This window comes from Symphalangus syndactylus, chromosome 3 (assembly GCF_028878055.3).
Source record: "Symphalangus syndactylus isolate Jambi chromosome 3, NHGRI_mSymSyn1-v2.1_pri, whole genome shotgun sequence".
Lineage (NCBI taxonomy): Eukaryota > Metazoa > Chordata > Mammalia > Primates > Hylobatidae > Symphalangus > Symphalangus syndactylus.
The window spans coordinates 14668787-14684037 of NC_072425.2; the positions used below are offsets into that span (position 1 = coordinate 14668787).

General features: G+C 46.5%; 1 protein-coding gene across 8 annotated transcripts in view; it reads right to left on the minus strand.

Moving 5' to 3' along the window:
* The window catches only part of GPR107 (G protein-coupled receptor 107), a 91190-nt gene that overhangs the window by 22281 nt on the left and 53658 nt on the right, over positions 1–15251 (minus strand). For 4 of the 8 annotated variants that reach the window (XM_055270707.2, XM_055270705.2, XM_055270703.2 and 1 more), the window contains 2 exons: positions 13256–13386; positions 10290–10333 (listed from right to left, as the gene is read on the minus strand). In XM_055270707.2, coding sequence (XP_055126682.1) covers positions 10290–10333; positions 13256–13386 — 175 coding nt within the window. Of the gene's footprint in view, positions 1–3230; positions 3316–5296; positions 5827–7162; positions 7165–7430; positions 7486–9318; positions 9334–10289; positions 10334–13255; positions 13387–15251 lie in introns of those variants that run through there. The other 4 variants (XM_055270706.2, XM_063635854.1, XM_055270702.2 and 1 more) reach the window with 3 other exon arrangements.

A 15251-nucleotide genomic window follows, 5' to 3' on the forward strand; every position in this document is an offset into this window, starting at 1 on the left:
AGGACAGCCTCAGAGCCTAAAACACCCCCACCTACTCTTCATCCTTGTTGCCTGCTTCCTCTCTGCTGTGCTTCAGAGGGAATTTTGAGTCAAACACAAAAATTAAAGAAATAAAGATGACGGACAGCCTGGCTGGCGTTCAGAGTACCTCTGACTTACTCTGAGTCTCGGCATTTCCACAATCTGCTTAAGTCCTGGGCTCCAGCTCGCTCAGCATGGGGGACAGAGGAGCTCCCCCGTTGGTGGTCAGACACAGGCCTGAAAGTCTGGCAAACAGCTTCTCTCAGTCACCAGAAAGGCACCAAAGGACGCAGGCCACGGGCTGACCTGGGACCACACTGGCCTGAAGTGTCCTTTCTGGGGAGGGTTTAGTTCACAAGCTGCCCTCTGGCCTCCACTAAGAAAAGATCCCACTAATCCCACTCAAAGACCATATCAGGAGCAAGTATGGGAAAGGCTGCGAGTGGTCAAGAACAACTACACAGAGAATGAAATTCTTTGATCTTCAAAATGTTGAGTCATGTGAAAATGAATCAAAAATACATTTCTGACCAGGAACGGTGGCTCACACCTGTAATCTCAGCACTATGGGTGGCTGAGGCAGGCGGATCACCTGAGGTCAGGAATTTGAGACCAGCCTGGCCAACATGGTGAAACCCTATCTCTACTAAAAATACAAAAATTAGCCAGGCGTAGTGGTGCATGCCTGTAGTCCCAGCTACTCGGGAGACTGAGGCAGGAGAATTGCTTGAACCCAGGAGGCAAAGGCTGCAGTGAGCTGAGATCGCACCATTACACTCCAGCCTGGGCAATAAGAGCGAAATTCTGTCTCAAAAAGGAAAAAAAAAAAAAAAACATTTCAAATATACATTTGAAGCAATGACCCAAGAGATATGAAAAGTCATCAAACTGAACAGTTAAGGACTATGCGTATTATTGTAAATGAAATTATATCTTAAATGATAAATAAAAAGCATCAACAAAAGCAGCAGAAACAGCTCCTGAGAGTAGCACTAAAGACCACACACCACCAGGAAAGCTAGCTCTGACAAAGACTTCTGTTGCCAAGCCTGTTAGGTTTCCAGCTCCTATTTACCTTCGATTCTAGAACCACAATGCACCAAAGGCCTTGCAAGAGGGTGGTGTGCAAGACTTCTGTTGCCAAGCCTGTTAGGTTTCCAGCTCCTATTTACCTTCGATTCTAGAACCACAATGCACCAAAGGCCTTGCAAGAGGGTGGTGTGCAAAGGGCCATGCTGATCTCAGATTCAGCTCCTGTCTGTCTCTCCTGTTTCTCTGCCAGCCGCAGCTGCAGCCGCAATGCTGTGAGCTATGCCAGTGAGACTTGGGATGCAACGCTGCAGCTGGGCTGAGGCGCACATTACTCCCCACCCCTCCTGTCCACTGCACACAGTCACAGCAGCGAGCTACACAAGGATGAAGGTCAGACTTCCCAATGCTTGATGACAAAGGCTGGTTCATAGCAGGCAAAACCTTCTCAGCAAGAGAATCTGACCTTCCCTAAATACTGCAGTCATCAACTGAGAAGAGTTGGTTCTCAACAATGTCTCAAGACACACAGAAAGCACATGCATGTTAACACCAGTAGGCAGAAGACCCAGGCCCAGGCAGGTCCAGGGAGGGTCTGCCACCACGGACCACTAACCAGGCCCTCTGGGTGGCTGTGGGCCCCCCGAAGTACTAGATTCCCAACACTTTAAAGGCCTAAAAAAGCCTGGCAATGTGTCCAAGACAAGACTGCTTCTCAGCCAGATGATATGAGGCCTCTGCTTTTGGATGTAGCTTAAATGAACGAGAGCGGTATCACTGGTTAATGGATGATTTCATAATGTTCATCGGAAGCTGCGACTCAGTTGATGGCATTACAGGAACAGAGTGCAATCTGCTAAGGAAAAGTAATGACAAGAGAGTTTTGGTGACTAAAGAAATTTAAAATCACTGTATTAAATCAGCTTAATAAAAAACACACATTGGCCAGGCACGGTGGCTCATACCTGTAATCTCAGCACTTTGAGAGGCCGAGGCAGGCAGATCACCTGAGCCTCCCAAGTAGCTGGGGTTACAGGTGTGCACCATCCTGGCTAATTTTTTTTTTTTTTTTTTTTTGAGACGGAGTCTTGCTCCGTCGCCCAGGCTGGAGTGCAGTGGCGCGATCTCAGCTCACTGCAAGCTCTGCCTCCCGGGTTCACACAATTCTCCTGCCTCAGCCTCCCGAGTAGCTGGCACTACAGGCGCCCACCACCACGCCAGCTAATTTTTTGTATTTTTAGTAGAGACGGGGTTTCGCCGTGTTAGCCAGGATGGTCTTGATCTTCTGGCCTCAAGCAATCCACCTATCTCACCTTCCCGAAGTGCTGGGATTACAGGTGAGAGCCACCGTGCCTGGCCTATTTTTTTTTTTTTTAAAGAAAACAAAAAAGACCAGAGCAGAACTGCTCTTTGAGGTCTATTCCAGTGGAAGTGATAGAAAAGAGAAAGCAAGAAAAAAATGAGCGGAAAAAAGGGAGAGGATCTCTCCTGGGAATGAGTCCTTCCGGGGAAGTCTCACATCATGCGGCTGGTGTGCTCCTATCCAAATCACTGTAGAAGGGTAATAAGATGATTTAAATTAATCTAAAGAAGAGGTTATTAAATCTGGGGTCCATGAATCCCATGATATTACACGGAAAACTTCATGTAGACATGGGAAGTCTGTATCTCTCACTAGATTCTCAAATAGGTCTATTATTCCCCAAAGGGATAAAAACTACCAATCAAGGAAAGCAAGGATGGAAAATAAGAATTAAATATATAAACATGAGTTGCAGCCATGATGCACTCAGTGATTATTCCTCCTCTTGTCTTTCCTAGTAGGTTTTTTGTTAGGTCTGTTTATATGAACACACCCAGATACAACAGAGTTCTTTGGCATAAGCTGCCCTGGACTAACAGACATCTTAAATAACCACAAGCATCTGGCCAACTAAGTCTGGAATAAGCTCAATAGGCAAAGGAAGAGAACCAGACAGGCTTTCACTCATCTTCACATCCTCATGTCCATGAGAGACTCAACAAGCCTCATCTCTAACACAGCAGTTCTCTATCTTTTGGTCTGAACACCTTTTCACACTTTTAAAAATTCCTAAAGACCCCAAGTTTTTTTGGTTAATATGATTATATCTACAAATATGGATCAGAAAGTAAAACAGGATGGGTCCAGTGGCTCACACCTGTAATCCCAGCCCTTTGGGAGACTGAGGCAGGAGGAGAGCTAGAGGCCAGGAGTTCAAGATCAGCCTGGGCAATATGGTGAGACTCCATCTCCACAAAAAAAATTTTTAAAATTTAGTGAGGCATGGTAGTGCATGCCTGTAATTCCAGCTACTTGGGAGACTAAGATGAGAAGATCACATGAGCCTAGAAGTTTGAGGTTACAATGAACTATGATCACACCACTGCACTCCAGCCTGCGTGACACAGGACCCTGTCTCTAAAATTAATTAAAAATATATGTATACTTTTTTTGAGATGGAGTCTTACTCTGTGGCCCAGGCTGGAGTGCAGTGGCACCATCTCAATTCACTGCAAACTCCGCCTCCCGGGTTCAAGCAATCCTTCTGCCTCAGCTTCTCGAGTAGCTGGGATTACGGGTGTGCGCTACCACGCCCAGCTAATTTTTGTATTTTTAGTAGAGACAGGGTTTTACCATGTTGGCCAGGCTGGTCTCAAACTCCTGACCTCAACTGATCCGTTTGCCTCTGCCTCCCAAAGTGCTGAGATTACAGGCACAAGCCACTGTGCCTGGCCCCAAAATAAAAAATCTCTTTTCTAAAAAAAAAAAAAAAAAAAAAAAAAAAGAATGAGAAGACCGGAATTATTTTTGTAATTCTCTTTAATGTCTAGCTTAATAACATGCAGCTGGGTCCTCATATTTGATTCAATCAGCATTCAACTTGCTGTGAGGGAGTATTTGGTGAAAATATATGAAGAAAATCTGGCCCCATACAGATAGATGTAGGCCTTTTCAGATTACTGTGAATAGTCTGTGATTCTACATTAAAACGTGACAAGAGGTTGTTTCTAAAGATGAGGGAGGTGGGGAATCTGAAATTTATCAATGAACTTTCCACACTCTTACATTAATAAACTCCACTGGTCCATCCTGCACTTTCAGGAGAGCTTTTACCCCCGTGCATGACTATGGAACATCCTGCACTGGCCAGGTGGAAGACAATGTTTCAGTGTGTTATGTAGATCTCCCAGACACAGAAACATTTCATTATAGAATTCTTAAAAAATCACATTGTTAGTATCACCTCTGCTTACATCAGAAGTCTTATAAGAACTGGGAAACTGGCCGGGCGTGGTGGCTCACACCTATAATCCCAGCACTTTGGGAGGACGAGGTGGGCGGATCACTTGAGGTCAGAGTTTGAGACCAGCTTGGGCAACAAATTGAGACCCTGTCTCTACAAAAAATACAAGAATTAGCTGGGCATGGTGGAAAGACCTGTAGTCCCACCTACTCAGGAGGCTGCAGTGGGAGGCTCACTTGAGCCCAGGAGGTCAAGACTGCAGTGAGCTGAGATTGTGCCATTGCACTCCAGCCTGACTCAAGAAAAAAAAAAAAAAAAAAGATCTGGGAAACTGTCAGTTAGGAAATTGTCAGGCTGACAGGGATAAATACAAGTTTTCCTTTATCACTGGCAACAAATACTATTAGTTGTTTTTGTTGAAGTAATATGTTCACTTTGTTCATTTTCAAGAAAATGTCCACCAAAAACCCATGTCTGTGTCACCATAACAGTCATTCTTCCAGATAAAAGCAGCTTGGCCAGGCACAGTGGCTCATGCCTGTAATCTCAGTACTCTGGGAGGCCTAGGTGGATGGATCACTTGAGCTCAGGAGTTTGAGACTAGCCTGGGCAACATGACAAAATCCTCTCTCTACAAAAAATACAAAAATTAGCCAGGCATGGCAGCACACGCCTGTAGTCCCAGCTACTTTGAGGGCTGAGGTGAGAGGATCCGTTGAGCCCAGGAGGTTGAGGCTGCAGTAAGCCAAGATTACACCACTGGACTCCAGCCTGGGCAACAGTGCAAGACCCTGTTTCAAAAAAATAAATAAATAAAAAACAACAACAACAAAATAAAATAAAAGCAGCTAGTTCAGCTTGCAATTCAAACAAGTGCACACGTACTTTCCCTCAAGGCCATACCCACCACACTTCAGGCCCAGCAGCAGCGCTGTGTGCACACCTCCCATGCTGTCTCACAGAACATTAAAAGGCAAGGGTTGACATTTAATCACATGAACAGCTTTATTATTTCAAGACCATTCTTAAGTGGTATGAGCCTTTTTCACCCCGTGAGTAGGTGACAGTAAAGAATGCAGTGGCTACTGGTAGAGTCTGGTGCCACAGCCTGGAATCACGTGAGGGTGCCGGCAATTTTACCCATCATTGCTTTTCACCATCAGGCAAATGTCAACAGTACAAGAGACTCATACCATATGATTATGAAAATAGTTTTGATCCTGAGGACCCCCTTGAGAACCGCTGCCCTAACAAATGCCTCGCATGGTCGCGGCTCCTTTCAGAGCACGGCGGCACCTCGGAATGAAGCCGTTCCTCCATCAGTTCTGCAGCCAGCCAACCGGGATTGTTTAAATACTTCTGAAGCTCACATGAAAGCTAAGGCTCTTCAGAATACATCTTCTGACTTTTCCTCAGAAACACAAGGCCCAAAAAAAGGATGGTCAGCAGCAGAGACTGTTAATTAAATTTACGGTGTGTATCTTGACGCCAGTCCTATAAGGTAATGACACTGGAGAAAGAGAAGGGAACGGGGATGCAGGCTCAAGGGCAGTCAGAGCCAGTAAATCTTGGCAGGCGAGACAGAATGGAGCCAGCGCTAGGTGTGTCTGTGCGAGACTCAATTAAGCTCCCTCTCGGAGGATGCAGTGCAGCTGTGAGTCTCAGTGACCGAGGACCTGAGAGAAGCCACAGCGCGTGACAGGAGAGACAAAGACGCGGCTAAAGGACAGTGGGCAGCCTCAATGCTTTCCTTTAGATTTCCCTCAGGTTTGGTCAAAAGGAATCCAGAGACAACAAAGTAAAAGCCAAACAAACACTCTCTGAAAGCTGTATTCACCCCAAAACTGAAAGCTGTATTCATCCCACAACGGAAAGCTGTATTCACCCCAACGCAGGAAGGAAAACTACAAATAGCATGTCTCTCACTTGCAGTTACTGGGCCCGGACTGCACCTAAACTAAAAATGAGATTCTTTGCCATAGTGTTTTTTTGTTGTTGTTGTTTTGAGATAGGGTCTGGCTCTGTTGCCCAAGCTGGAGTACAGTGGTACAATCTCAGCTCCCTGTAGCTTTGATCTCCTGGGCTCAAGTGATCTTCTCACCTCACCCTCCCAAGTAGCTGGGACTACAGGCATGTGCCATCAAGTCCGGATAATTTTTGTATCTTTTTGTAGAGGTGGGGTTTTGCCATGTTGCCCAGACTGGTCTGCCATAGTTTTTTGTGTGGTTTTTGGTAGAGATGGGATCTTGCTATTATGTCACCCAGGCTGGTCTAAAACTCCTGGCCTCAAGCAATCCTCCTGCCTCGGCCTCCCAAAGTGCTAGCATTACAGGCATAAGCCACCATGCCCGGCCTAAAAATGAGATTCTTAAGCCCAAAGTGGCCAGATGCAGTGGCTCACACCTGTAATGCCAGCATCTTGGGAGGCCTCATGAGGCAGGAGGATGGCTTGAGGTTAGGAGTTTAAGACCAGCCTGGGCAACATAGTGAGACCTCATCTCTACAAAAATTTTAAATTAAAAAAAAGAAAAGCCCAAGTTACTGTCAAGGCCATGAAATGAGTCACTGGAATAATGAGCCTGAGAACAGGAAACAGAATGTCAGGCTCTATCCAGCAAAGCTTCCAAATCTAATAGGAGACATTATTGCCTGTAGCCTTTGTGCTCCTAGTTGCCTCCAGATCTCAGGAGAAGTGAATCGAGGGGGCACAGAGGGTCAATGGGGCCATAGATCCCAGAACCAGCGACTAGCAGCATGCTCACTCCCGCTTTCCTGCAAGCTTCACAGCACACAGCCGCCCTGTAGTCACACCCGAGGGCAGCTCCAGCACAGGCCATTCCTGAGACCTCTCTGCAGGGGAGGCTCCAGCTGGGAACATGGCTGCTCTGGCTCTGGGAGTGTCGCAAGCATAACCACTTTTCAGGGTACAGAGTGATGCCCAAAAGCATCTCACAGCCTCAATCAATTCAGGGAAAAGAACAGGAACCAAAATGACAATCCCGTTCTAATCTGCTCTGTCCCTCTTTCAGAGGATTTGTGATATTTGCTGATGAGAAATGGGTGCTTCCTTAGCAGATGTCTTCCTAAGAATGGGGAATGTGAACCCTGGTTTACCTATGCGACTTCCTGCCCTTAGATTCGCTCTCTGCTGAAGGTCTCATGCTGTCACCTGGTGGAAAAAAATGAGAAACTGCCTTGTGTGCCCAGGCCATGACAAAAGCATTCCTGTTAAAGGAAGTTACCCTTTACTACAGATGCTGGGGGACAAAGCTGACCCCACGCTGCCTCACCTGCTGTGCCATCTACTCCAGACAGAGCACCTTACTAAGATCCTCAGCTACCAACCAACCTCAGGTGGAATAAATGGTCCCAGTGGCAGTCACCACAGCCACCCCACACTCGCTAAAGCAAGATGGAGGACTGAACAGGTAGGCGAGTCAGGAGGACGAAGCAGAGTCGGGGAGGACGCGAAGAAGGGAGGAATTCATCAAGGGGCAGGATCGAGCAAGGAGAAACACACAGGTAAGCGTCGCCAACAAAAAGTACTGCCCTTGGGATTTTTACACATTTTTAGCCAAACAGCCGGAAGAACCAATGAGAAATATGGAAGTGTATAAGATAATAAAGTTAAATGGTCTCATCGTGATATATTAAAATAAGAAAAAGCCTAGCCGGGCGCGGGGGCTCATGCCTGTAATCCCAGCGCTTTGGGAGGCCGAGGCGGGTGGATCACGAGGTCAGGAGTTTGAGACCAACCTGGCCAACATAGTGGAACCCCGTCTCTACTAAAAATACAAAAAATTAGCTGGGTGTGGTGGTGGGCGCCTGTAATCCCAGCTATTTGGGAGGCTGAGGCAGGAGAATCGCTTGAAGCTGGGAGGCGGAGGTAGCAGTGAGCTGAGATCCCAACACTGCACTCCAACCTGGCAGGCAGTGCAAGACTTCATCTCCAAAAAAAAAAAGAAAAAGCCTACCTGTTCACCAAGTTACAAGTTACAAATATAATAAAACTACCTTCTTATATAATATGATAAAAGAAAAATAAGGACAAGAATATCCCCAAACAGGCTGGGCGTGGTGGTTCAGATCTGTAATCCCAGCACTTTGGGAGGCCGAGGCAGGCGGATCACTTGAGGTCAGGAGTTCAAGACCAGCCTGGCCAACGTGGTGAAACCCCATCTGTACTAAAAATACAAAAATTAGCTGAGCACAGTAGCAGGGACCTGTAATCTCAGCTACTTGGGAGGCTGAGGAAGGAGAATCGCTTGAACCCAGAAGGCAGAGGCTACAGTGAGCAGAGATCGTGCCACTGCATTCTAGCTTGGGAGACAGAGCAAGACTCTGTCTCAAAACAGAAGAATATCCCCAAATTAGCTGGGCGTGGTGGCAGGCGCCTGTAATCCCAGCTACTTGGGAGGCTGAGGCAGGAGAATTGCTTGAACCCAGGAGGTGGAGGTTGCAGTAAGCCGAGATCACGCCATTGCACTCTAGCCTGGGCAAAAAAGAGCAAAACTCCGTCTCAAAAAAAAAAAAAAAAAAAGAATATCCCCAGTTATTCCCAGAGGTGGATTTGTACTTCCTACCTTGGGTTTTTCTAATGATGGCAGGGTGCTTTACTGGGCTCCAAGAAAGGCTATGTAGCCTGGCTAGAAGCAAAAGCTCTGTGACTCCTACTTAAAGCCACTGAAAAGAACCTATCACAAGAGGACACTCCAGAGGGAAAAGAAGGGAACCTGGTATCTTTGAGGGAAAAAAACGAGAAAACGAGAGAAGTGCTATTCCCAGGACTAGAAAGAAAACAAAAGCTGGTGCAGGTCGCAGAAGCTGCGTGGGCCTTGGGAGGCTGGCCTCTGACCACCAACCAAGGCTCCTAGCCTGGGTGTGACTTGCACACAGGCTGCCTAGCAGCAAAAGTTACGTGAGCCTGGACAGCAGGAATGCCATACTATCTGTTCCAGGCCCAAACTGGCGAGATCCTCCAGAATACTGTGCCCTAAATAACAACCTAGGGCTGACCCTGGCGTGAAGCCTCAAAGTCATGTTTAATTTAATTTATTTAAAGAAATAATGCATTATTAGTTATATACCAGGTTTATGAAATAAGATTGACAGCTACTACACATTTTCCAGATTCTCTAAAATGAATCTACATTGGCTTTATAATCAGAAATAGGGTCAGCAACAAAACTTTATTAACAACAAAAACCTGTTTTATTTATTATTCATAACCTGCGTTAAAGAATGTTAATATCCACACTGGGTGTACGATATCATGGATCCAGAGACCGTTCTGAGCTTTCAGAGAGAGAGCACTGCTCCTTAAACCCTTGGGGTCTGAAATTCTCACTTGTGCTATGGCAGCCTGTGGTCATGAACATTATTCAAATAAGCCCAGAACCACATAAAACATTTTCTTTGCAGCTTTTCTTCTGATTTAGGAGGCATGACCGGAAAGTCAAGGAGATGCAAAGGGCTATAAAGGGCACAACCATTTCAATATCAGGTAGTTTTCAAGGTTCCTTCTGTCATCAGAGTCTTGCTTTAAATGAATACTGACACATCTATTTTGAAAGTGTGTTAAATCAGCCGGCAGGATTGCTTTACACATAGCCATCTCCAATCCATTATCCCTCCTGTTCTCACAGAGAAGTGTTATCTGGCCCTTCCAAGACAAGACTTTCTCTTCCTGACTCAGTTTTGAGAAGGTGAAAATCACAATCACAAGTGGAAATGAAATGAATCATCTTAATAAGCAGCAGTCACCCCCAACCTCCTCCTTATACAACTGACTCAACACCACCTTCTCCAAACTACCCCTGGCTGCTCTCACGAAGTGGGCCCCAGGCCTCCCCTAGCTCTCCTCCCAGGAAGACAGCATCTTGAGACCATAGGCTGCCTCTACTCCTCCACAGTGCCCCAGCACGTGGGTTCAGAGCAAGCTGAGCAACACAAAATGAGCACAAGGGAACTTGCCTTTTCCATCTGTTGCTGATGCTTCTTGTAAATGTCTGATTGACCTAAAAATAAACATTTAGAGAACAAAAAGTTAGCTGACAAATCTGCACTCCTCTCTATTTCCAGCTCTAGTAACTTGAGGCTGAATTTCTCAATTACATGCTGAAAGGTTGGACTACATCACTTTAGAGCACTCTCCCTAAAACGGGGGATGGTTGATATCAACACGTCTGAGGTAAAGTCGCCCTCTGCTGGCCAAATCTGTGGCAATAAGGCTAGCAGGGACCAGAGCGTGAGGAGAAAACAAAACTCCATCATTTAATGCTCCCGTTAATCTCTCACTCCCACAACCACCCCACCCAACGCTCCCATGACAATGGAGCATCACTGAGCTCACCTGCCACCAGAAGAGAATAAACCCTAGAAGAAAGTCACCAGCTGACTTCTAGAGTCTAGGTCTAAGAGCTGTGAACATACAGCTCCATGCAAACTCATTGAGTGGAGATTTTTAACATTGCTGAAAAATGCCAGCCTCCAGGGACACTGTCTGGGGCTGTGATGTGCTGCTACCTAATGACCACCATTACATTTCAGGCAGAGGAACATTAACATTATCACAGAAGCCGCAGGTGAGAGGTGGAGGCACCATGAAAAGCCACCAACAGAGACTTTCCTGAGGACTGAACAGGGCACAGGCAGACAGGCTGTGTGAGGGAAGGTGGCTGTGGTCTGACACTGTCACTCATCTTGTCAGCAAATCAATTGTTCTTCCTAAATCCTCCATAATTTGCCCACCTGTGAGAGGGGCTATCTGCTTGAGAACTGAATGGAACACCACACGAAAGCTAACCAGTACACTGCTGGCCCTGAAGCAATGCTGGGTGAATCGGGATATTTACAAGTATTATTTTATTTATTTATTTATTTAGAGACAGAGTCTTGCTCTTGTCACCAGGCTGGAGTGCAGTGGCATGATCTTGGCTCACTGCAACCTCCGCCTCCTGGGTTCAAGCAATTCTCCTGCCTCAGCCTCTCGAGTAGCTGGGACTACAGGCACATGCTACCACGCCCAGATAATTTTTTTATTTTTTGTTGAGATGGGGTTTCGCCATGTTGGCCAGGATGGTCTCAATCTCTTGACCTCGTGATCCGCCCGCTTCGGCCTCCCAAAGTGCTGGGATTATAGGCGTGAACCACCACGCCTGGCCTAAAAATATTATTAACCTTGAATCACCTCTCCAGTACTTGCTTTTTTCATTTTACAGTAATTTTTAGGATATTTACCTTAAGAAATTTTGCCATTTGGAATCTGCTCATTAGTGTTATAATTAACAAGGGGCAGGAAATGGCGCTTACACCTCGACAGCTTGTTGGGGTTCCTTATATTTGACTGTTCTGATAGTGGCATGTGTAAAAGTAGGGTGTGAACCTCTGTTCCCTAATGAGGTGCTCTTATCGATCTGGAAACAATGCTGGACATCCTATGTTACAGATACCCGAGTGACTAATTCCTGTGCAGGACGGCAGGAGGCTGCAGTGAGGAGGAAGAGTCATTCATATTCCACTGGGTGCGGTAGCTCATGCCTATAATCCCAGCACTTTGGGAGGATGAGGTGGGAAGATCACTTGAACCCAGGAGTTCGAGACCAGCCTGGACAACATGGCAAAACCCTGTCTACAAAAAATTGGCTGGGTATGGTAGTGTGTGCCTGGGGTCCCAGCTACCCAGGAGGCTGAGGTAGGAGCATCATTCATACTGTCTTCTATGCTGGTAGCTGTCTGCTGAACTGATACGAGATCATGTGTGATGTATGATGGAATTAGGGTGAAGAGTGAATCTAACTGGCTGGAATGAGAAGTACTCTCCATTGGCACCATGTTATAAACAATGAGAGTAACTGACAAACCCCAGGATCCTCAAAAATATTAATTTACTGGATGGGGCATTGCAATAAGAAGCACCTCAGCCAGGTGCGGTGGCTCATGCCTTGTAATCCCAGCACTTTGGGAGGACAAGGCAGGCAGATCACCTGAGGTCAAGAGTTTGAGACCAGCCTGGCCAAAATGGCGAAACCCTGTCTCTAGTAAAAATACAAAAAAAATTAGCCGGGCATGGTGGCACGCACCTGTAATCCCAGCTACTCAGGAGGCTGAGGCAGGAGAATCACTTGAACCCGGGAGGCAGAGGCTGCAGTGGGCCGAGATTGAGCCATTGCACTCCAGCCTGGGCAACAAGAGTGAAACTCCATCTCGGGTTAAAAAAAAAAAAAAAAAAAAAGAAACACTTCACTTCAAATGGAAGGCAGGGGTAAATCTATTTTCTTTAAAATTTATTTCAAAAGAATTGCATTCCAATAGCCATGGAATGAGATCACTAAGGGTAAACTGTTTTATTGCTGCTAGCCTTCTGAATTTCTACCACTTTGCATGTGATTTAATAAGGATATTTTCTCATCAACCACTGACTTGACACTAACACTTCTTTACACAGACCCAATGCACAATCTATGCATCTAAACACTGCCATTTCCAGGAATGGAGCAATCCATTCTGAAAATATCAAAAATGTTTGTGTGCTGAGAACTATCACTAGTTTTATGTTAATGAACTTCCTCATTTTCCACCTAAGTTGGCAACAACTGGCTGTTTATGGGATTTCTCCAACTCCCTACCACCACCACAAATTCAGGCTGCTGCTTCAAGTTACTACCAAGTTCTCATTTCCCAATTCCTCTCTATTGTCTTAGAACTCTGTTAAATGCCAGCTCATGGTGACGGATTAGCTCTGCCAGAATACCCTGAGTAACTGGAAAAAGACACAGGGTTCTGCCCCTGGAGGCTGATTCAGGTCAGTCTGGGACTCAGAAAGCTGTACTTTTAAACACACATCCCACGTGGCTGAGATCAATTTGGGAATGGCCAGTTCAGCTGTCCGGCTTGACAGCCAACCTGTCATGTGGCCTCCCTCCCTGTGAGCTACTCACCACACCACTGGGAAGAGGATGGCACCACAACACAACAGGTCGACCAGAAATAGAGAGTCCTTCCACAAGCCATATTCAGTCGTGCCCTCCTCGGTGGACTCTATGATGATGTAGGCTACATTTGCCAGGACCTACAGACATGAGAATTTGCTGAGGCCCCAAAGCATGGGTGGACTGTTATGATGCTAGCAGCCCCAGTGTGGGGTGTACACCTTGGCCTCCAGACCTGCGATCTGCGACCACAGCATTCTTTCCAGTCCCACGTACTCTTCCAGAACTCTGCCACTCTGCTATCAAGGAGAGTCTCTATGCCATCTCCCTGAATCTGGACAGGCCTGTAATTGCTCTAATACAGTAAGAATGGAAGTGCTGCTGTGTGATTTCCAAGGTAGATAAAGCTTCCACCCAGCTCTCTTGGGACCTTTGGAGCCCTAAGCCTTCTTGTAAGAAGTTTGGCTACCCTGAAACTACCCTGCTGTACAGACCATGTGGAGACGGAAAGGCCCCCCAGGAGCCCCGGCTGTCCCAGTCCCCACCTGAGCAAGCTTCTCAGCCCAGAAGACAGATGCGAGTGGAGACTTCAAGATGCTCCCAGCCACGGTGTGACTATGACCACAAGACCCAAGTCAGACCTACCCAGCTAGCCACTCTTGAATTCCTAACCCACAGAAACTGCGAGAGAGAATGAAAGGTTATTGTTGTTTTAAGTCGCTGAGTTTTGGGGTGATTTGTTATGCAGCAGCAGATAACAGGGACACTTTGCTTTTCAGGTACCCCAAACCCAGTGGAGTCACTCAGGTGCTGGACTGCTGGACAGGTGGCACTTAACACCCTATTTAGCCATAATGCCCACACTTTTCAGGCCATGGTGCTCAGTGACAATAACTCATCTAAGTGCCAGACGATGGAACTGTGTTTTCAGAGACCAGAGCGGTGAGAATGGCTGATGCCAGCCCTACAGCTGAGTGGCCACACTGCTGCTCACAGGATCATTCAAGTCCAGGTCCTCCCCACACAGGACATGGCGAGTTCTTCCACTGAGGTTCACCAGTCTGCACACTGCTTCTCCCTCCAAAGGTAAGGCTGTGCCTCATATACTCAGGCCCATTATTAGGCTCTTAGCGTAAGTCTTTATAAAAAGTCTTTCCGCTGGCTAAACTGAGATGCCGCAGAGCATAAGGGAAATTTACCACTTATAATACTTCCTTTTGAAGATTACCACTGGGAATGGATGCAGAGATTATCATTCCAGCTATACACCCCATGAGAAGTCCCTGGTCCCAAATACTCTGCCTGACTTGCTGTAAAGGTAATCCTGCACACTTTGCATGTAAAATCGGTAGCGCTATTATTTAGGAAGTCTCTAAGTGTAATTTCTCTTTCTATACAGGACTTAGAATCAAATTATCTGAAATTTCATTTAATACTAATGCAAAAATTATCTGAAATTTCAGCGTCTCCAATGACACCCAGCTTCTGGGTTCTTCCCTGTCCCACGCTGCTCGTGAAGCCCTGTCTATCCAAAACATTAGCATCTGTGGCTCCATCTAAAAAGACAAAGTAGGGCTGGGTGCGGTGGCTCATACCCATAATCCCAGAACTTTGGGGAGCCAAGGCGGAAGGACTGCTTGAGTCCAGGAGTTTGACACCAGCCTGGGCAAAATAGTGAGACCCAACCTCTACTAAAAAAAAAAAAAAATTAGTCAGGCGTGATGGTGCGCGCCTGTGGTCCCAGCTACTCGGGAGACTGAGGCAGGAGGATCGCCTGAGCCCAGGAGTTCAAGGCTGCAGTGAGCCATGATCACCACTGCACTCCAGCACGGGCGACAGAGTGAGACCCTGTCTCAAAATAAGAAGACAAAGTAGAAAACAAAGGCTTTCAAATCTTAAATTCAAAATTCCATTTTGTCCTTAATTCACACACTACATGAGAGACAGAACGTTCCCAGTGTTGAACAACGTGTCAAGAGTGTTCTTGAAACACCATTTTGCATGG